Source organism: Podarcis cretensis (genome assembly GCF_951804945.1).
Source record: "Podarcis cretensis genome assembly, chromosome: 18".
Lineage (NCBI taxonomy): Eukaryota > Metazoa > Chordata > Lepidosauria > Squamata > Lacertidae > Podarcis > Podarcis cretensis.
In genome coordinates, this window is record NC_137188.1 from 4,567,582 (window position 1) to 4,590,015 (window position 22,434).

Below are 22,434 nucleotides of genomic sequence, written 5' to 3' on the forward strand. Positions count from 1 at the left end.
CAAAGATGGGGTGGAAATTCACTTGAAGTGGCTTCAAAGCCACCAACACACTACTTCCCTTCAGGGGAAGAACCAGAAGGGAGCGGCAGGAATCAAGCAGCCCAGACCCACCCAAAGTGGCCAGAGGGTGGGCTTGAGAAATCCCTCCCCATCGCAGGCTCCACCAGTCTCTGTTTCTAGAAGCCTCAAAGAAACAAGATCCCACCGCCATGTATCCCGTTGACAGTACTGAGGATGGCATTTCTCAGCATTCTCCACGGATTGATTTTTATTTATTCAAGGTGATGGACTATATGGAATTGGCAGAAATGACTGGCAGAATTCGTGACCAGGGAGAAGAGTCGGTGGAAGAAGATTGGAAGAAATTTAAAGATTACTTGCAGAAATACTGTAAAATTAAGGAAGGTTAAAATGATGTTGGATGGAAAATAAGTGGTATTGGTAAAAAGCTTTTTAAGAGCATGCAGGTATGGATTGATAATACCTAAAAATATATATTCACAATAGGTGATGACACAGAGTCATGAAAAATGACAGAGGGTAAGGATTGCTGAAAGGACTTTTTAAATGGGAATACAAAAGGGGAGGTGTGAGGAGGTCAAAGAATCAAGGTAATGAGATAAAGGATGATTGAAGGATGGAGTCAATTTTAAACTTTTTCTGTTTTTTTTTTTATATCTAATCATGGCTATTTTTTGTTTGTTACATATTCCTTTTTTATGTGTGTTCTTTCTCTTTCATTTTCTCTATCTTCTTTAAATTGTTATTTATGATTTTTGTGAATTGTACTGTTTAATTCTATGTTTGTTTTTAAAACCTTAATAAATATTACATAAGTGATTTTTATTTATTCATATTTATTCCTTTATTTATTGATGTACTGAATCTATATATCGCCCTACCCCTGGAGGTCTCAAGGCGGTTCAAAATATAAAACCGCAACATATATAATCAAAATAAAAACAACAAGCCAACAATGCCCCCCCAACCCCCACATTTTAAAAGGGCTTAGGATGCCTGGGATGCAAGGCTGGGACTCCTTCATCTGGCTGTTGTCCATCCCTGACTCTCCCACCTCTTCTTAAAAACCTCCAATGAATCATAGAATGGGAGACTTGGAAAGGGAGCCCAAGGTCCTCTAGTCCAATCCTCTGCATTGCAGGAATCTCAGCTGAAGAATCCCAACAGATGGCCATCCAAACTCTGCTTCAAAACCTCCAAGGAAGGAGAGTCCATGGTCGGATCCAGCTTCAGGGCTCTTCTTTGGTCCTTGGGAGCAAAGTTCAGGCCAAACTTCCAACTCCCAAACACTCCCCTTGACTTCTGTCCAACATGTTTTTCTCAAGTTCTGCACCTGCCGCTTGAGCCATTCAAGACTCCAGAAAGTTATTGTGATGAAACTTATTCCACTTGGAATAATCAAAATTATAGTCATCTCATCTTCTAAATGCTCAGGAGATGTTTCTGGAAATTGCATGAGCCTTGGAAAGCAACAACAGCATGGCAATATTAATTGAACTATGACTGGGAAAGAAAAAGTTGGTGCAGAGAATTTTTCCTGTGTTGGAGACAGACTGAGTCAAGATGCAGAGCTGGCGAAAGAGGGGTGTGCCTGCCTTGTGCTTCCTAGCTCTGAAGGTAGAGTTGAAAACCACCCAGATTGGGAAAGCCCAGGCAGTCTGGCCTTGCAAGAGTCTTTGGGCACTTCTGCTTTGCCTCCTTGGCAGATAAGAGGAGGAGGAAGAGGAAGAGCCAGAATGAGATCCCTGCCCCTTCTTTTGCTGCTTCTGCTGCTCATGATGCCCTTTGGAGTCTGCAGGAACCACAAGGCGAAATGCCCCTTGAATCTGGTCAGAGATGAAACAGATGCTCGCAATTACTACCGGCCTGGACACTTTCTCATCAGTGGGATCATCTCTCCAAAACGCCTTATTGAGACAACTCCATACAACTTTACTCAGACACCCTTCGCCAGGAATGACATGTATGTAAAATCATATGCGGATGGGTTTCATGGTCCTCCAGTCCTTGCAATGGTTGTAATAGGAAAGAGCCCCTTTCTCAGGGCTGGGGAGCCAAGGGCTGATGTTGCAGGACTGCCCTGCCCTGACCATTGGTCTTGCTGGCTGGGGCTGATGGGAGCTGGGGGGTCCAGGAGAAGATTCCACACAAACCTCTCCAATTTCCTTGTTCCCTCTGTCTTCCTAAGTAAAACAATCCTGTACCTATTCCTCTGTGTTGCTTTTAGAAGAATGCAAGAAATCTGGTCAGGGTTCAAAAGGATGCACTGAATTTCCCCACCTGCAGGATGCCATGAAACTCAGACAATTTCCAAGGCTCAAAGGTTTTATTCAATATTATTCCATTTGGACAATTCATAAACTGTCATTAAGGAATGCTACAGTTTTACACATGGAATTTTGAGAACCTCTGGGTGACCTTTGGTAGCTGAAGAGCAGGAAAGATGTGCTTTAATTGAAAGGATAAATAAAATAATATGTCAGGGGAGTTCCTTGTAAGTGGACTTAGATCTTGTTACGGAAAAATTCCGGGTGCTGAGTTTCCTTGCCACCCGGCTCGTCGGACAATGTCCGCGGGTCCTAGCGGAAAATGAGTTCAGCCGGAGACAGGAGCAATGAACGGAGATCCCAAGTTTATTGCGCAACAGGTTCAATAAATGGCATTGAACCCCGAGAGTGGGGCGACATGAACTTTTAAAGGTTCCCTCCAGGTCCCAGAATACAGTGCAGAAAACGTCACATATACATCATAAAGAGGTGGGGTTACACGGATCAGCAGTACAAGAAATTGGTGGTGGTATACACAAATCAAGGTGGGGGCTACAGAGATCAGCAGTATAATAAGGTAGGCAGAACAGAGATCAGCAGTATAATAAGGTAGGCAGAGCAGAGATCAGCAGTATAATTAGGTAGGCAGAGCAGAGATCAGCAGTATAATAAGGTAGGCAGAGCAGAGATTGCCCGGAGTGGTAGAGATATGCATAAGCGTTTCCTGAGTACAGGTGATGGCAAGACAATGGCAGAGCCATGCATCGCCCATTATCCGGTATTGTCCGGAGGAAGGGCTTGGCTGGACCATCCGACAGGATTAAGGTTTCCCTGAGTACGTGACCTGTCGGTTCGAGGATTATGGCGTCGAGGGTAGCATCATGGAGTCCGGAGGGAATCGAGTAGAATAACATTAAAATGGAGAAGATCGAAGCTTTGGCTGATTTTATATTATTTTCCGAAGTTTTCGGCTTCTTGCCGGTCAAGTGTATATTGTAAATTGAGAGCGGAAACGAATGGATACAATGTAACAGGAGTTTGACAGTTTTACGAGGTCGCTAGTTTCGGATCCATTGTTGTAGCAGTGGGGGGCCGTCAACACCTTGTCAGGAGGTTAAATGAGGCGTGCAAGAGCTCCCTGAGCTAGCTCCTGCAGGGGAATGCACGTTCCTGATTGGCTAAAACGCGGCCATTATGGTCAATGGGGGAAACAGTATGATACGGTCTACTCATTAGAAATAGGGGAAACGAGGCTCAAGCGGAGGCTGTATATAGAAGGAAAGATATAAGGAAAAGATATTGTCTATAAAGTGGGGGGTATAGTGTGGTGCTTGTGTAACAGTGTGGGGGTTCAGGAGTCACGGCAGAGCTGGGTGCCACCGAGGTCATCGCCTCGGGCCCCGTAGTCACACGGAGGAGGGGTGAGGAAAGGTCCCCCCCCCCCCCTCCTTCCGTATCAGTCCCCCATTCGGAGATAGATTTGCATTAAAGTTCTGTAAGAACTTGCAAATCCTTTCTCCGCACCCTATACCCCCGTGATTTCGTACTCCCCTTCCCCTAGGTGTCTCATTTGTACATATTCAGGGAATATAGAGGCACTGTGGGAGCGGGAATAAGCTCGGATAGGAAGAGGGGTGGATTGAGTAGGACAGCGGAGGAGAGAGCAACAAGGAGAGACACAGTGTATAGTACAGCAGAGCATTGAGGCACAAAGGATAATAATAAGGGCAGTGAGCAGTATCACCTTGAGTAACTGTCGGAGCCATCCGAGCTTAGGCAACCATCCCCACAAGTCTATGTCGGATAGACCCTCATGTCGTATCTCATTTAGTTTTCCTGCCAGCTCGTGGATATTGTTCAAATGTCCGGTAATATTCAAAGTCTGATCAGTCACATATGTACAACACTCAGTGCCTATTAGGGCACAGGTCCCTCCTTGACTGGACAGGAGAAAGTCCGTCGCAATCCTGGTCTGCAAACTAAGTTGTCTCACCTCTGACAGCTCCGACATCAGAGAGTCGGTGATTTGGGTTGCCTCTTGCATGAATTTCAGAAGGATGTCGGTAAGCCGGAGGATGTCCACATGATTAGAGCCGGCCCCATAGGCAGGGAAGAGTGCCCGACCGACAGTCTCTCCGTTGGCGGCGACATCGGATAAGTCCGACAGTCCTTTTTGTTCTCTTTTATTTCTCTGCCTCCCAGGGGGTAGGTGTGGGATTACTCTAATGCCGGGGACAATGTATCCTACGAAGCAAGATCCTGACATATGAGGGCTTACCCAGGTATATGCGCGATGGCCACATACCCAAAACAGGCCGCTGAGGTAAGACTCCATCCTCCCGGAGGCAAAAGCTTGGAGCAACATGGAGTCGGTGGGCTGAGGTAGCCAAGTAGGTGGGTGTCCGATGACAGTGGCCCAAGCAAGGGTGAGATTTTGGAAGGTGTGGGACCCAGTCACATCGGTAAGAGTGACGTGACCAGTGGGCAAAAGTTCCAAGTTGGAGGGGCAGGTACTGGACCCAATGAAAGTTCCCTCTCCTGTGAAAATGCGGCAAAGGGGCCCTTTTGTAGAGCCAGTGAGGTAGAGGTATTGGTGGGTCAAATTCAAGGCCGTTAAATTCCAAGAGGTGACATCTCCGGATCGGAACTGTTCAGTGGTCACGGGTACAGGAACAAGGGGGAGACTTTGTTGGAGGTGGCTGGGTGCATGTGCACATATCCAGCATTCAGGATAGGGTGCCTCTTTAGCCACCTGGCCCAAGAGTTTGATGTAAGAGTTCTGTTCCCAAGAGGAGAGGAGGTCTTTTTCTGGGAGGGAGGGATCGTTGCCGAGCTGACGGGGTGCCGTGCCGAGTGGATGAAGAGGGTCCGTGGTATTAAGGAGTCGCCTATCCTTGGCTACGCCCCCGCATCTCAAAGGTCCAACGTGATCCCAAGTGGGAGAGCGTGAGGGATGTACCGGATGATACCATCCTTCTAAATATTCTGCCCCTCTCCAGTCGTGGACGACTCCAAGATTCCAGAGGCAACAGAACCCTCTCAAGCAAAGTCCTTGTAGTTGGGGTTTCTGGGGTTCTGGAGTCATGGAGAGACATTGGAACCCGAAAATTAGGTTGTCAGAGGGGTCTGTTGTGTCGGTGTAGGACGATGTGGCCCCCCCTTTTGTGACTTCAGTCCAATTTGGGTTCCTTGAGACTTCTCCGTTGCTATAAAGAAAATGGGTCCCGTTCTTACAACTAAGGCGGTAGTAGGAGCGGTCAAGGGTGACTGTTGCCGACCCAATCCGGTGTAGGCGTCCATCTCTGATGAAAAGTTCCCAGTACTCGTTGCCAGTTAATCGGGGCACAAGGGAATGGCGTAGCAATGTCCGAGACTCAGGGAGGCAGAAATCAAAGTCCCCCATTCGGTCCGGGTTTGACTTCCCGCCGGTTTCGACTCGATGGTAGCCTAAAAGGTGGTAATCCGTGGTTAATCCGGTGCAATGGTCTGTTGGTGTGACTGAGGATTGAGTCAAAGTCCCGTAATCAAGGAAGAGGAAGAAGAAATACATGATCGGAGTCTGGGGACAGCAAGGCATGATCGAGGAGAAGAAATTATAAAGTGTGCTAATCACGGAGTCGTCAGGGCGTGTCGTCAAAGAAGCTGTTATCGAAGGTACGCTGTCAAAGACGCTGTCAAAGCGAGCTGTCAAGGCGCGCTGTCAAAGGCGCGCTGTCGAAGGCGTGCTGTCAGAGGCGTGCTGTCAGAGGAGCTGTCAAAGCTAGCTGTCAAAGGCGCGCTGTCAAAGGCGCGCTGTCAAAGGAGCTGTCAAAGGCGCGCTGTCAGAGGAGCTGTCAAAGCTAGCTGTCAAAGGCGCGCTGTCAAAGGCGCGCTGTCAAAGGAGCTGCCAAGGCGCTGTCCAAGCAGCTGTCAGAGGAGCTGTCAATAGAGCTGTCAAAGGCGCGCTGTCAGAGGAGCTGTCAAAGCTAGCTGTCAAAGGCGCGCTGTCAAAGGCGCGCTGTCAAAGGAGCTGCCAAGGCGCTGTCCAAGCAGCTGTCAGAGGAGCTGTCAATAGAGCTGTCAAAGGCGCGCTGTCAAAGCTAGCTGTCAAAGGCGCGCTGTCAAAGGCGCGCTGTCAAAGGAGCTGTCAAAGGCGCGCTGTCAAAGGCGCGCTTTAAGCGTAGTTTGATGGCCGTGGGATCTGGGATGATCTCAGACGTCCAGATGGGTGGATCTGTGCCCGATCCGGTCTGTTGGGCCCGATTCTGGCCCCGGTCTGCTGGTCCGGTCTGTTGGGCCCGATTCTGGCCCCGATCTGCTGGTCCGGTCTGTTGGGCCCGATTCTGGCCCCGATCTGCTGGTCCGGTCTGTTGGGCCCGATTCTGGCCCCGATCTGCTGGTCCGGTCTGTTGGTCGTCGTTGTCGTCGATATATGAGGTTGGTGGAGTAGGAGGGGTCGAAAAAGTGAAGTCCTCGCCGAGGTCTCCCTCCGTCTCTTGAGGGGGGGGCGTCGATTTACACCTGGTATGGTGTAACCATGAGTGCTTCTCACCTATTTTCACGGCGGTTGGCGATGTGAGGAGAATTTGGTAGGGACCTTCCCACGCTGGCTGAAGGAGTGCCCTCTGATAGACTTTGACAAGGATCCAATCGCCTGGTTTGAAGGAGTGTGCCTGGACGTCGGTGGGTAGATTTTGTCCTTCGATGGCCGCGTAGTGGTGGAGACGTTGAAGCTGTGTCTGGAGCTGAATGACATAATTAGTGAGTTCTGCTTCCCCCAGTTCAAGTTCCGAGAGGGGAAACAGAGTGTTGTAAATGGGAGGGGGTCTCCCAAATAGGAGTTCGTATGGGGATAGTTTCAATGGTCCAGTTGGGGCACTTCGTATGTTATGGAGAACTAGTGGAAGGGCATTTACCCATTTTAGTCCAGTGAGTTTGCAGAGCTTTCCTAGTTGTGTTTTGATTTCTTGGTTCATGCGCTCTACTTGGCCGGAAGATTGTGGGTGATAGGGCGTATGAAGGTCCCATTTTATTTGTAAGGCCTTGGCCACTAATTGTACTATTTGAGCGGTGAAATGAGTTCCTCTGTCACTGTCTAGTCGACGGGGAACCCCAAATCGGGGAATAATGTCGTGTAGGAGGGCTCTGGCCACTACAGAGGCGGTAGGTTTTCTACAGGGGAATCCCTCTACCCAGGAGGAGAGTTTATCCACTATGATCAGAGCGTGTTTGAAACCCTGACAGTGCGGTAAGTCAATAAAATCCAGCTGTAGACTTTCAAAGGGAACGAATGCCCACAGTCTGGCTCCTGGTGGTGCTCTAGGTTGTCGTTTGGGATTAAAGGAGCTACAGGTAACACAGTTCTTTGACGCTGCTGTGGCCGCTACCGCAAGTCCAGGAGCGTACCAGGATCTTTTAACGTGCTCTATCAGTCTCCCTTTTCCCCAGTGTGTACGTTGATGGAGGACCCTCACCAATTTTGGAACCCAAGCTTTTGGAAGGACAGTCCTTCCGTCGGGGAGAGTCCAAACGTCATTTCGTTCGATCGCACCCACAGAACGCCAGAGAGTCTTTTCCTCCTCGGGGGCTTCTTTGTAAATTTGTGTGGGATCAATATGAAGTGGGATTTGCAAGGCTTGAAATTCCGATTCATTGTTTGGGAGGCGGAGCGCGGCTGATTGGGCTGCCTTATCAGCTCGCCTGTTACCCCTTGAGACGGGGTCTCTACCCCGGGTATGCGCTTTGCAATGGACTACTGCGATTGCGGTAGGTAGATGGATAGCGGTCAGTAGTCTCTCTACTAAAGCGGAATGTGAAATTTTGGAGCCTGCAGCGGTTAAGAAGCCTCTTTGTAACCAGATCTGGCCAGTTGTATGGACCAATCCGAAACAGTACTTACTGTCCGTGTAGATTGTAGTTCGCTTGCCTTCACTGATCTCGCAGGCCCGTATGAGCGCTATTAGTTCTGCAGCTTGGGCGCTATATTGTGGGTTTATCGGATTTGATTCTATTACTTCGAAGTCGGTGACTACAGCATATCCTGTTTTCCTTTCCCCGTCCACAACCTTTGAACTGCCGTCTGTATAAAGTATTAAATCTGGGTTTTCTAATGGTAGGTGGTCTAGGTCTTCTCTGGGTTTCTCGGCTTGACGGACTATGGTGGCGCAGTCATGGTGTGGGGTTCCATCATCAGGGAGAGGGAGGAGGGTGGCTGGGTTGAGGGAGTTAACCCTCTTTATAGTGACATTTGATGGGGTCAATAGAAGGGCTTCATACTTGTTTAATCGAGAGTTTGAAAAGTGATGGCTGCCTCTGAGGGTTAATAGGGTGGAGACGGAATGGGGCACATGGATGATGATTTCATGTCCCAGAACCGTTTCCTGAGCCTTTTCGAGGAGGATCGCTGCGGCAGCTATGGCTCTTAGGCAGCTTACTGCGCCTTTCGCGGTGGTGTCTAATTGAAGACTGTAATATGCTATAGGTCTCTCTTGGTCTCGGAAAGATTGTGTCAATACCCCGGAAGCTACTCCCATTTGCTCATGGATAAACAAGTTAAATGGGATCCTGTAGTCGGGTAAGCCTAGCGCAGGGGCAGATCTTAGTTCTCGCTTTAAACGTTCAAAAGATTTGTATGCGTCTTCCTCCCAAACTAGGGTGTCTGGATGATCTTGGCGAGTCATAGCGGAGAGGGGTTTTGTTATTTCGCTGTATCCCGCGATCCAGGCTCTGCAGAAGCCAGCCATACCTAAAAATCCCCGAAGTTGTCGTTTAGTTTTTGGAAGGGGAATCTTAGTGACTGCTTCTATTCTATCGGTCGCTAAGCTTCGGGTGCCTACTCCTAGGATATGCCCGAGGTACTTTACTTCTTGCTTGCAGTATTGCAACTTTTTTGGTGACACCTTATGTCCTTTTCTGGCTAGTTCTGCAAGGAGATGTTTGGTGTCTATCTTACATGCTTCCTCACTGGGGGAACAGAGAAGGAGGTCATCCACGTAAAGCAAGAGGGCGGAGTTTGCAGGGAGCTGGACATCCTGTAAATCTTGGTGCAAGATGGCCGAAAATATTGCAGGTGATTCCACGTATCCCTGGGGTAACCTCGTCCAGGTTAATTGACTGGGTCCCCAGGTAAAGGCGAAAAGAAATTGGCTGGCTGGGTCCAGGGGGATACTAAAGAAGGCGGAGCACAAGTCTGCGGCAGTGTACCATTTGGTTTCTGCTGGAATGGCGTTCAAGAGGGAATTGGGATTGCCGACTACTGGATGGCGGGGTATTACAAATTGATTCACCAGTCTCAGATCCTGGACAAAACGGTACCGGACTGGGGCCCCTTCTGTCGATGGTTTCTTTACTGGAAGTACTGGGGTATTGCAAGGGGATGCGCAAGGGACTAGGATGCCCTTCTCGAGGAAGTCTTCTATCATAGGAGTTAGTCCCTCTATGGCTTCTTTAGGTAGGGGATATTGCTTTGTGCACGGAAAGGGTAGGTCTGTTCTATAGACGATTTTGACTGGAGTTGCCGACAACAAAAGACCTACTGAAGTCGACTCAGTGCCCCATAGAGAAGAGGGCAATTCATTTTCCAGTTCTGGAGGGAGTTCCGGGAACTGCCTGTCCGTTTTGGCCTCTTCAATTATTCCCTGGAAGGCGGGGATGGATTCCTCTGGCATATGTAAGTAGATGCCTTCCTCAGAACATTTAATGGTGGCATTTAATTTGCAAAGTAGGTCCCTTCCTAAGAGGTTCACCGGGCTGTTGGTTAAGAGGAAGGTATGTTCCGCTAGTAGGGGTCCGAGGGTAACTTTAGTCGGACGCGATAGCGGGCAAGTGCGGGGTATCCCATCCAGACCCATGACTTTTCTGGTCTCCGGACTTGGTTCCAGGTGGCTATCCGTTAAGGTGGAGTAAGTGGCTCCTGTGTCCAATAAACATTGATATGGATGGCCATCTATCTCAATGGTACAGAATGGTTCTTCGGAGGATAACGTTAAGATTGGGCAGATAGTATGGGTTTGGTTGGGATCCCCTTCTAATTGTCAATAACTCCCTTGATCGTCCGGAGGGGGTTGGTTAGGGGGGTGTAAGGGAGGTGCTGTAGCGTTGGCCCACGGGCGGGCGGATGGAGTGATCGCGGGCATTTGAGCCTTTGGTCCTGGTAAGGGTCTTTGGGTTTGAGCAGGTATAGTTGGAGGTGGCGGTGGTTTGTGGGGGGCAGAGGCTGGCTGAGGGTTATAAGTGATGGGCGGTGGGTTTCCATATCCATAGGTTGCATTTGGATGTGGTGTCCCGTAGATCGTGTTATTGAGGTACGGGCAAAACCGCCTAATGTGGCCTTCTTCTTGGCAATAAAAGCATCCGGTGGTGGTAGGTCCCCAAGGCCTATGGGGATTGGGATTGGGGTTTCCTCTTCCTCGGATTCCCCTCCCTCGGTTGAAGCCCCTGCCCCTACTAGGGTTTAACTCCATACTAAGGGCTAGGACTTGTTCGGTTTCAGGTTTGGGGTCCCTTTTCTTCCTCTCATCTCGTGAGTTATAGACTGATTTAGCGATGGAGAGGATTTCGCTGATACTTTTCCCATCGTATCCTATCTGTAAATTTAAGGCTTTTCTAATATCGGGACAGGCTTGATCTTTAAAGAAGCCTTTCACTATGACTTCGTGCTGAGAGTTCTCTGGATCAATTCCTCCCCAGGTCTTAATGGCGGATACAAGTCTCGTATAGTAATCGGACGGGTGTTCATTTGCTCCTTGTAGCACAGTCTGGACTTTCGTCCAGTTAACAGTGCGTTGTCCGGCGGCCTTGATGCCGTCTAAGATTGCCTTTTTAAATAAATTTAAGCACCAGATTCCGTTTGTGGTATTATAATCCCATGTCGGTTCGGTGCGCAAGCATTGGGCTGTGAGCGCCGCTAACCCTACCGGGCGTCCTGTCTGATAATCCGGGAGTTCAATCATTTCTCCGGCTTTGGCTAAAATATCTGCCTTCTCAGCCTCGTTGAAAAGTGCGTTCAGGAGAACGTGAACGTCTGGCCAGGTCGGCTTATGGGTTGAAAATATTGCGCTGACCTGACGGTGACATTTATCTGGGTCGTCCCTCAATGATGGCATTTGGTTCGACCAAGTTACCAGGTCTGCCGTATAGAATGGTTGGTGGGTATATATCATTCGGGGGGCTCCGTCCGGCTGCAACGGTGGGATTGGCAGAGCCCTTAAGGGCATCTGGACGGCCGTAGAGTCCAATTGCCTGGACGTCCCTGGGGTCTCTTCGGGTCTTTCTAAAGGGAGTGAGGTTCCTAGGGTAGCATTTTGTACCTCCCTGGCTAAGGAGTTGATGTTTTCCGTGATAGCATTCTGTATCTCCCTTGCTCGTGTCAAAGGGCTGATGTTCTCTGAGGTCGTACCCTGAACTTCTCTAGCCGGTGGGAGGGAGCTAAGGTTTTCCGAGGTAGCATTTTGCATTCCTTTGGCTCGTTGCCTAGTTATGATTTGACTCCCCCCCCCCCCGTGCCCCTTGTTCCTCAGCCTCTTCGCTGTTATCATTATCCTGGTCATCACTTGGGGCGGGTGGAACAGTTTGTCTGTAGTAAAAGGGGATAAGCGTTTGTTCCACGGAGTCGTCTATAGGGTGTCCTTCGTAAGGGGGGGGCAGAGGAGACCTCCCATGATTTAGGATGGGCAGTTGGTAGGTCGCTCCTCCCTTTGCAACGTGGAGCAGTCCTCGGACGGCTTCGAAAGCGGCTAAATACCCTAGTTGACGGGGTTTTTCTTCCATCAAGTAGTTTCTTAGATGCCTCAGGCGGTCTTCATTAAAGGAGCCCCCTGTTGGCCACCGTAACTCGGGCTTTGCAGAGGCAGTCCCGGCCGGCCAGGTTTCTTTACATAGATCTTCTAATTTCTGCTTCGACAGCAAGTTGTGGCCGGGGATAGACTTCCAATGAGAGATGACGAATTCAAGAGGGGAGTCGGGGTCCCTCTGGGATTCAGATGGCTTCCTTGAAGCCTTCTTCCCGGAGTGAGCCCGCTCATGTTTAGAAGCTTGGGTACCCATTTTATTCACGCGTGTCTGGGTAAAGAGAGGGAGAGGGGGTCGTTAGGGTTTATTTGGGTCTTGAGGATTATCAACAGTTTCCTAACGGGGTTTGAGAGCTCTTTCTACTTATTTCCTATTCTCTTCCTTTCCTACTTCTTCTTCAATTTCCGGGGGTTTCCTTTCCACTCTGCCAAGTCCCACCCAGTCCTCCCTGGACTATCCCTCCTGGCAACCTCCTACCTATCGTCACAAACTTGGGAAAAGGGGGCCCTACTGAACGCCCGCGCCGTGCGGTGCCAGATCGGGTGGTCCCTTGATAGAGTTTTGAACGGAAAATCCCCCTTGCTTTCGGAAGCGGGCTCACGCACGATTCACGTGTTACGTGGCCCGACCGGTGCGGCTGGGATTGATACAGAAAGTCAGACCCCTTCCTGCCCCCTCCGTAAGGGCGCTCGGGAAGTTTGGAAGAAGAATTCCAGACCCTTGCTTCAACTGAGAGAGTCCGTTGCGGGGAGTCGGCTATCTTTTCAAGCCGGGTCTCTCCGTCTTATTTTTGGACCCCCAATTGGTGCAGCTGACTGGAGGGTTTGAGAGGAGAAAGAGATAGAGCTCAGAACCCCCTTTTGGGTTGAGCAGTGGTCCCCGTTCTCTCTCGCGACGGACCAAGGGAAAAGGTAAGAAGGATCGATAGAGAGGAGGGCAGAGAATTCAGTTGCCAGGAGATTCCACCCCCTTACCACCAGTGCACTGGGTTTCTCTACTATACTCACGCGTCTTCAACGTTGATCCCGGGATCGATGAATATGCCGGCCGGATTCCCTTTGCTCCTGGGCTGAACCCTGGGACGTTCGATTACCGCCCGGAAGATGGCCGGGGGTCCTAAGGATCTTCCCAGGCAAAACGGCCTGGTGCCGGCTGAAGATTTCGGGGCCCCCGGTCAGCAACACGGGAGAACCGCCCTGCCCCACGTTGGGCGCCAAATGTTACGGAAAAATTCCGGGTGCTGAGTTTCCTTGCCACCCGGCTCGTCGGACAATGTCCGCGGGTCCTAGCGGAAAATGAGTTCAGCCGGAGACAGGAGCAATGAACGGAGATCCCAAGTTTATTGCGCAACAGGTTCAATAAATGGCATTGAACCCCGAGAGTGGGGCGACATGAACTTTTAAAGGTTCCCTCCAGGTCCCAGAATACAGTGCAGAAAACGTCACATATACATCATAAAGAGGTGGGGTTACACGGATCAGCAGTACAAGAAATTGGTGGTGGTATACACAAATCAAGGTGGGGGCTACAGAGATCAGCAGTATAATAAGGTAGGCAGAACAGAGATCAGCAGTATAATAAGGTAGGCAGAGCAGAGATCAGCAGTATAATTAGGTAGGCAGAGCAGAGATCAGCAGTATAATAAGGTAGGCAGAGCAGAGATTGCCCGGAGTGGTAGAGATATGCATAAGCGTTTCCTGAGTACAGGTGATGGCAAGACAATGGCAGAGCCATGCATCGCCCATTATCCGGTATTGTCCGGAGGAAGGGCTTGGCTGGACCATCCGACAGGATTAAGGTTTCCCTGAGTACGTGACCTGTCGGTTCGAGGATTATGGCGTCGAGGGTAGCATCATGGAGTCCGGAGGGAATCGAGTAGAATAACATTAAAATGGAGAAGATCGAAGCTTTGGCTGATTTTACATTATTTTCCGAAGTTTTCGGCTTCTTGCCGGTCAAGTGTATATTGTAAATTGAGAGCGGAAACGAATGGATACAATGTAACAGGAGTTTGACAGTTTTACGAGGTCGCTAGTTTCGGATCCATTGTTGTAGCAGTGGGGGGCCGTCAACACCTTGTCAGGAGGTTAAATGAGGCGTGCAAGAGCTCCCTGAGCTAGCTCCTGCAGGGGAATGCACGTTCCTGATTGGCTAAAACGCGGCCATTATGGTCAATGGGGGAAACAGTATGATACGGTCTACTCATTAGAAATAGGGGAAACGAGGCTCAAGCGGAGGCTGTATATAGAAGGAAAGATATAAGGAAAAGATATTGTCTATAAAGTGGGGGGTATAGTGTGGTGCTTGTGTAACAGTGTGGGGGTTCAGGAGTCACGGCAGAGCTGGGTGCCACCGAGGTCATCGCCTCGGGCCCCGTAGTCACACGGAGGAGGGGTGAGGAAAGGTCCCCCCCCCCCCTCCTTCCGTATCAGATCTCTAAAATATGAAAAGGAATCATTCCTTTTTTGACCACACACAACTGGCCTCATTTCAAAGTATTGAGGTGTTTGAGGTTTCTTCCTAAGCCAGAGGGTGGCATGAAACTCAAGCAATTTCCAAGCTGCTATGATTATTTTATGTTTATTCTATTTGGGTCATTTGTGAACAACCTTAGCACAAATCTCTTTACACAATGCAGACCTACAGCCCAACATGGGGAAATCTGTCTCAGCTACATTAAAGGTTTCCTCCTCCAATCCCAGCACTTTCCCCTTTCTGTCATTTTTTTTTAAAAAATAGAAGCGTTTTAAGAAACTCCTGAAAATGGTTGGATTTTTATGGGTGAAGAACAGGAATGATATGCTTCAAATAAAATGATTATGTAAAATAATACAGACCAGGGGGTGTCCTCATTGGTGGAGTCAGCGATGAAAAATATGAGCAAAATTATAAATTTTGCTACACACTCAAACCTGAAAGCCAACAGGCCTCTTTTCCAAGTCAAAGGGGACTGAGGTATTTGGTGCTTCCCCTCCTTCAATAAAATTGTCTGTTATCTACCTGTAGTCTAGCCCCTTGGAAGGCGCCAAAGACCACTGCAGGAAAAGCAACCTATGGAGCAGCTTCCCAGTATATCTCAAATGTTGAGGGGCACCTTCATTGCTTACTCATAGAACCACAGTAGAATAGAATCATAGAGTTGTAGAGATGGAAGAGACCTGGAGGAATCTCACCTGAGGCATCCATGACACATGGTCACCTTCGGAGGGAGTCTGTTCCACTGTTGAACAGCTCTGGGTGCTGTTTGCAGCAAAGTTCCTGTCATGGAGCAGAGGTCTCCAAAATTTTGTTCAATGCTAGACAGAAAACGGTTGATATTAATGCAAAAGGATGCATGGATAAATATAAATAAATAAATAAATAAATCTAAGCGTTGTGGATTATATAATGTTTCCTTCCTCCCATTAATATGAATATCAGTTTCACTCTTTTTAAAGGATTCATTTATTGCAGGGAGTCAACTAGGACATCATGGTACATGTTGTCTTTCCTGTTCACCATCCAAGAGATCAACCAGGATCTCAGGATCTTACCCAACATCACCCTGGGATACAACATCTATGAGAACTATTTCGATGCAAGGATGACTTCGGACGCCATGCTAGAGCTGCTTGCAGGCAGTGGATGCAATGTTCCCAATTATCACTGTGGAGAACAGAATCCCCTGCTGGCTGTTCTTGAAAGAGGCAATACTGTCATCTCAAGAGTGATTTCAGCCTTGTCAGGCATCTACAAAATCCCACAGGTAACTAACTAGTGGGAGAGAATGGAGGGACAAAGAATTTCAACTCCATAAGATTCTATTTTCTCTTTGGAGGGGTCAAGTAGGGATATTTTTAAAAATGGGAAAATCCTGAGCTATGGATTCAACATCCCTTTTTCAAAACTGAGCCTTCACCAACTTGTCACCTCCAGATGTTTCAGACTAAAACTCCCATCAGTGTCAGCCAGCAGAGATTTAGATATCAGTCATTACAGATAATTAAATATCTGTTATGCTGAAATTAAAGTAAATTGCTGGTCTTTTGCTTTCCTTGCTAGATCAATCATGGTTTTACTGTCCAGTTTCTCGAAGGTAAAACCCTGTTCCCTTTTGTCTACCGGATGAGTCCCAAAGAGGAAAGTCAGTACCAGGGGATTGTTGAATTGCTCCTGTATTTTGGATGGACGTGGATTGGCCTCTTCGCTCCAGACAATGACAGTGGAGAAAGATTTGAGAGCGCTGTGAAACCTCTGATGCTCAGCAAAGGGATCTGCATTGCTTTATCAAAAAGAGTACCAGAAAATGATCTAAATCAATTTATCAGGCCTGGGGAACCTTTTTTCCTATGGAGACAAGTTGGGGTATTTCTTTTCTATATAACCAGTGAACTGGATATCATGTTGATCATAGTAGCACACCATATCTGTGAGAAGGAAATAGGGGCAAAAGTCTGGATCACAACAGCTTTGCTAGAAAACAGAGTTGGCTTTCACATCCCTCCAAATCTATTCCAGCACCTCCATGGTTCTCTGTTCTTTGCAATTGAGACTGGAATAAGGAGCAGCAAAGGTGGCAAATATAGATTGCAGACCAATTTTGGGGATTATTTCGATCAAGCATTTCAGTGTTCATATTCAAAGCATCTGTTGTCCGTGAAAGGCAGGATAAGATGCAAAGAGGAGGAGAAACTGCAGCCATTGCTCCAAGGGGAGCGTGACATAGTCCTGTCAGTTGACAGTTATGGCAATTACATCAATGTTCAAGCTGTGGCTCAGGCCTTGCATGCTTTGCTTTCATCGAGATCCCAGAGGAGGCTGATGGTGGAGGAAGGAGAGCAATGGGGACCCCAAAGGCTACAGCCGTGGCAGGTATTTCCTTCCCCCTTTTGCAAACTGCAGTCCACACAGATGCTGATCTTGACTGGGGATAGACCTGTAAAATATCATAGTTACTATTAGTAATAGTAGCTTACCTTCCAACATGTCTCCGATGAAAATAGGGATGTCCCATCCCATAACGATCATTTTGCTATTTATACCCAGGGCTTTCTTCAGGGGGAACTCGCTGGAACTCAGTTCCAGCACCTCTCAACTGGGTGCCATTTTGACCTTTGGAGGGTCTGTAGTAATAATGTTAGTATTATTCTGTTTATATATCAACTTTCATCTGAAGATCACAGGGTGGTTTGCCGAATAAAAATACAAAATGAGAATAGAAAAAGCAAATGAAAGAAAGAAAACAAGCAAACCAAAAGCACATTAAAATGCCCAGAGATGGTTTTATCCACCCAAATCCTGGTTACAGAATAACTTTCTCGCCTGGCACCTAAAGATTTGTCACAAAGGCAAAGGACAGCATCCCCCAAGCGAGGAGCCACCACAGAAAAGTCCTGTTGTCGTGCTGCCACCCTCCAGATATCTCTATTTTATATATATATTTTTATTTAAAGCGAGGAGCCACCACAGAAAAGTCCTGTTGTCGTGCTGCCACCCTCCAGATATCTCTATTTTATATATATATTTTTATTTAAGTTTTTTTTATTTCTTTCCAAGCTCCTGTATAGTTATTCTTAAAAATATTTATGTTTGTAGCTGTTATCCATACTCCTAAATATTAAACTTTCTTCTCAATCATCAGTTCTGTCACATTTTCCACCAATACTTTCATTCTACCTTTATTTAGTTTAAAACCTGCTACTTCTCCAACTTGAGAATCTGTTCAAGACCCTTGGTTGGCTAGCCATGGGGTCTTCTACAGTTACCACATAGTCATCTGCAAAGGCCTTGAGTTTATATGCTTTGTAACCTACTGTTGGGACGCGGGTGGCGCTGTGGGTTAAACCAGAGAGCCTAGGACTTGCCAATCAGAAGGTCGGCGGTTCGAATCCCCGCAATGACGGGGTGAGCTCCCGTTGCTCGGTCCCTGCTCCTGCCAACGTAGCAGTTCGAAAGCACGTCAAAGTGCAAGTAGATAAATAGGTAAGGTACCTCCGGCGGGAAGGTCAACGGCGTTTCCATGTGCTGCTCTGGTTCGCCAGAAGTGGCTTAGTCGTGCTGGCCACATGACCCGGAAGCTGTACGCCGGCTCCCTCGGCCAATAAAGCGAGATGAGCGCCGCAACCCCAGAGTTGGCCGCGGCTGGACCTAATGGTCAGGGGTCCCTTTACCTTTAACCTTTGTTATCCCTTTTATTTCTTCATCTGATCTTCTACTTCTGGCCAGGGTCTCTAAAACTAAAATAATAATGGTGACTGAGGATATCCCTGTCTTGTCCTTTCATTATTTTGAATTTTTCTGTTCTTACGTTGTTTACTATCATCATAGCCTGTTAGTCAGAATAAATTGAGTCAATCCCTCTAAGTACAGTGGTACCTCGGGTTACAGACACTTCAGGTTACAGACGCTTCAGGTTACAGACTCTGGCAACCCAGAAATAGTACCTTGGGTTAAGAACTTTGCTTCAGGATGAGAACAGAAATCGTGCAGCGGCAGCGGAAGACCTCATTAGCTAAAGTATTACCTCAGGTTAAGAACAGTGTCAGGTTTAGAACGGACCTCCAGAACGAATTAAGTTCTTAACCTGAGGTACCACTGTAATGACTCTCTGAAATTCATCATCTCTATAGTCTTCTTTGTAGAAGTCCATGAAACATGGTCAAAGGCCTTCTCTGCGTCTATAAAAATCAACACTGCTTGCTTATCATTTCTAACCTCCAGATATTATATCAATTATATTCCTTATATTATCCTTCATCTGGCGGCCTGGCAAAAAACCAGGCTGGTCCTGATGAATTAAATCCATTAATAGCACTTTCATGTCGTTTGCCAATAGGTCTGCAAACAGCTTATAGTCATTATTTAATAGAGAAATCAGCCTATAATTTTTGACTGATAATAGATCTGTATCTTTTTTCAGAATCAGCGTAATGTAAGTATCTTAAATCTTTTAGTGGTTGTGCCAAATAATCTTGCAATTTCTTATAGTACTTTGCTGATAGACCACCTAGCCCTGGTGTTTTCCCCATTTTGGCTTGATTAATTGCCTGTTGTAGCTTCCCAGTTTCTTAATGCTGCTGCTTTCCCCTGCCATTCCAGCTTCACCCTTTCTTGAGAGAAATCCGGTGTCTGAATATTTCCAGGGGCAGGCTGTGCTTGGATGAGAACTGGGAACTACCAGGAGACTTCTATATTATGAACTGGGCAATCTATCCCAATAAGTCTCGTGCCCTTGTGAAAATTGGGAATATAAGGAGAGTGGTATCTGCTGGCATAAAGTTCACCATTAACCCAGAAGCCATTGAGTGGAACAAGAAATTCAACAAGGTAGGGGGAATAATTGGGGGAGGGGGGCTAGGAGATCCTGTTTGTGGTGTTCCTTGAACAACCACTGCAGAATGACCATGTTAGGCTGACTGTCCAGTAACAGCTGGAACCAGCACGCCTTCTTTCTACAGCAGCTGAGATAGGAGGGGAATTTGGGATGCTCAAATAAAGGATATTGACCTTTCATACATGCAGAAGGATGAAAACTAATTTATTTTACAAATGATAATTACTGATTTATTGTATATATTTTTTAATTTGTGAGTAAGCTCACTTCTATTAAATTTGTCTTAATTTGTGGTTGATGTGGTGAAATTTGGAAAATCAATTAAAGCGATTTGGCAACCCCCCCAAAAAAAACCCAACTCTCCTTTCAGTTGGGCATTGAACAGCAAAGCGCTTTCTCTCTCTCTCTCTCTGACACACACAAACACAAACACGAGAATGAACCGTGTGAGAGATTATTCAAATTCTGAAATTTGGGGGAATCACATATCAGACCCATTGCCATTTGCTTTGAAGCTTTTTTAAGAAGGGAAACAGGTAAATGGAGAAGAGGAAACAGAGTTCTGTGGCTCAAACCTCAGCTGTACTGAACTAAATTTAAAGACAAGATATTCTGGTCACCCCAATGGTCAGCGGGGGGTTGAAAGGACCCTGTTGAGGGGTCAAAGGCTGCATTCCAGCGATCATGTTCTGCAGCTAAAGGGAACTGACCACATTAAGGGAATGGGGAGATGGCAGGCAACTGGGGTTCTTGGCTGCTGGAAACGGCAACTGGGATCTCTCAGGATTCCCTGCCAGACAGAACCCTCCCCAACCTCTATGTGATGTGATGTAGAGCTGTGATGATTTCCTGAATGATTCATTGGGGGCCACAACTGCAAATCTTTGGGTAGATCAGGCTTTCCCAAACTTGGGTCCCCAGCTGTCTTTGGACTACAGCTCCCATCATCCTGAGCTGGCAAGACCAGTTGTCAGGGATCCCCACCATGCTATAGAGATCGTGTTGAGTGAATCACATACCCACAAATACTCCTAACTGTTCCTCTTTGTTGCACCTTCTTGTCTTTCTGGTTAGGCCGTACCTCGTTCCAGGTGTACAGAAAGATGTCAGCCTGGATATGCCAAGGTGGTTCTAGAAGGAAAGCCCATTTGCTGCTACGCTTGTGCTCGGTGTGCGGAAGGGACCTTCTCCACTCGGGAAGGTGGGTGACTCCATTGGGAAAGGAATTCCTGGAGAGAGTAAACACAGGGCAGAAATTCAGTCTCACACACTTTTTGTGAGAATTCTGCAGACATAGGGGAATAGGGATCCTTCCTTGACTTCCTTAGTATTAATCACCTTTATTACTTCCAGGAAGTGAGTTGATAGGAATGACCATAAGGAAGAAATCTCTGGGGTGCAAACTGGGCAGCTGTGAGAGGAATGCCTGCAAAGCATTCCTTTTTGATTTTGTAGACCAAGCCACACAAAAAGGAAATAATGTTGACACTTATCAAAAATAATGGATAGACGATGAAAAGCAGCAAATTACTAACAGCAAAAGCACAATAAAAATAAATACTTCATGTGAAAATTATTACAATATAATCTATGGACCGTTTTGATCTCACTGCTATGAACATTGAATGGAAGCAATGTCTGCATTTTAAAGGTTCAGACAAAGAGGAATAGTCAGGATCCAGTTAACAGAAGTGGAGTGGTCACTGCCTCTCAGTTTATCCTAGATCACAATGTTAATAGAGCACAGATCATTAGGGATGTAACTGATGCTGCAGCTCTTTTTCCTCTTCCACAGATGCAGAACATTGCACCAAATGCTCAGAAGATCAGTATCCAAACAAGGACAGAGATCAATGTGTCCCCAAGATTTCCATTTTCCTGACTTACGGAGAATATTTGGGAATTGTTTTAGCTTCCGTTGCCCTCTTCTTGTTCTTAACAGCAGGCATTGTGTTGGGAATCCTCATTAAATACAAGGAAACTCCCATAGTCAAAGCCAACAACCGGGACCTCTCCTACATCCTCCTCGTCTCCCTCCTGCTTTCCTTTCTGCCCTCCTTCCTCTTCATCGGGCGCCCAAGGAAAGAGACCTGCCTTCTCCGACAAACGGCCTTCAGCATCATCTTCTCAGTTGCTGTTTCTTCTGTCTTGGCAAAGACCATCACGGTGGTGCTGGCCTTCCTGGCCACAAAGCCCGGGAACAGGGTGAGGAGATGGCTGGGCAAGAGTCTGGCCAACTCCATTGTCATCTCCTGTTCTGGGGGGCAAGTTCTCATCTGCACCATCTGGCTGGGCTCTTCTCCCCCATTCCCAGAGCCCGACATGCACTCCCAGATGGAAGAGATCATCCTGCAATGCAACGAAGGGTCTGTGGCCATGTTCTACGTTGCCCTCGGCTACCTGGGCTTCTTGGCTGCCATCTGCTTCATGGTGGCTTTCCTAGCCAGGAAGCTGCCTGGCTCCTTCAACGAAGCCAAGCTGATCACCTTCAGCATGCTGGTCTTCTGCAGTGTTTGGGTGTCTTTTGTGCCCACCTACCTGAGCACCAAGGGCAAGTACATGGTGGCCGTGCAGATCTTCTCTATGTTGGCCTCCAGTGCTGGGCTTCTGGGCTGCATCTTCCTTCCCAAGTGCTACATTATTGTGCTGAGGCCTGATCTGAACACAAAGGAGCACCTGACAACAAGGAATTAACGGGACATCTGATTCTTGAAATAGTCCATGTTCATTATGTCCAGAAGTGCATAAAGGAAACACAGCTACTCATCCATGCTATTTATTCTCCATCTCTGAAAGAGATTGTGTTCATTCTTTGCCTAGGTTTTAGGAAGTCCTGTTTACATGAACAGTAAGATGGGTAGATATCTTTTGTATGCTGTATCATTTATAAGTGCACTTCATCTCATTTTGTTCTCCCAAGCTTAGTATATCAATAAACTGAGAAATTAATTTAAATTATCCTCCTTAGTCTGTTGATTTAATTTCTGTATTGTGTAAGTTCTGCTCCCTGCTCCAAAGAGTAGCCGCTGACCTTAAGCATAGCCTTGACTGGAGCAAAATCTATTG

At 47.4% G+C, this 22,434-nt stretch overlaps 2 protein-coding genes across 9 annotated transcripts in view; one reads left to right on the top strand and one right to left on the bottom strand.

Annotated features, from left to right (window-relative positions):
- The window catches only part of LOC307207030 (vomeronasal type-2 receptor 26-like), an 85,311-nt gene that overhangs the window by 43,024 nt on the left and 19,853 nt on the right, over positions 1-22,434 (bottom strand). For 2 of the 8 annotated variants that reach the window (XM_079960687.1, XM_079960686.1), the window contains one exon: positions 15,230-15,352. The exons of 4 other annotated variants lie outside the window; for them this stretch is intronic. In XM_079960687.1, coding sequence (XP_079816813.1) covers positions 15,230-15,352 — 123 coding nt within the window. Of the gene's footprint in view, positions 1-843; positions 1,076-15,229; positions 15,353-16,790; positions 16,809-22,434 lie in introns of those variants that run through there. 2 more of the 8 variants (XM_079960688.1, XR_013834558.1) reach the window with 2 other exon arrangements.
- Positions 1,069-22,326, top strand: LOC307207262 (vomeronasal type-2 receptor 26-like). Its single transcript, XM_079961080.1, has 6 exons — positions 1,069-1,984; positions 15,510-15,801; positions 16,098-16,907; positions 19,134-19,361; positions 20,443-20,569; positions 21,164-22,326. Exons 1-6 carry the CDS (start codon positions 1,521-1,523, stop codon positions 22,060-22,062), a joined length of 2,820 nt encoding a protein of 939 aa, XP_079817206.1. The 5' UTR covers positions 1,069-1,520; the 3' UTR covers positions 22,063-22,326.

What these genes read in the sequence shown, in the direction of transcription:
- LOC307207262 (XM_079961080.1), top strand. Translation starts at nt 1,521, where the DNA reads ATGACTGGGAAAGAAAAAGTTGGTGCAGAGAATTTTTCCTGTGTTGGA. An exon ending in GGAACAAGAAATTCAACAAG is followed by an intron (nt 19,362 to 20,442) that starts GTAGGGGGAATA and finishes CTTTCTGGTTAG; the next exon opens with GCCGTACCTCGTTCCAGGTG. An exon ending in GACCTTCTCCACTCGGGAAG is followed by an intron (nt 20,570 to 21,163) that starts GTGGGTGACTCC and finishes CCTCTTCCACAG; the next exon opens with ATGCAGAACATTGCACCAAA.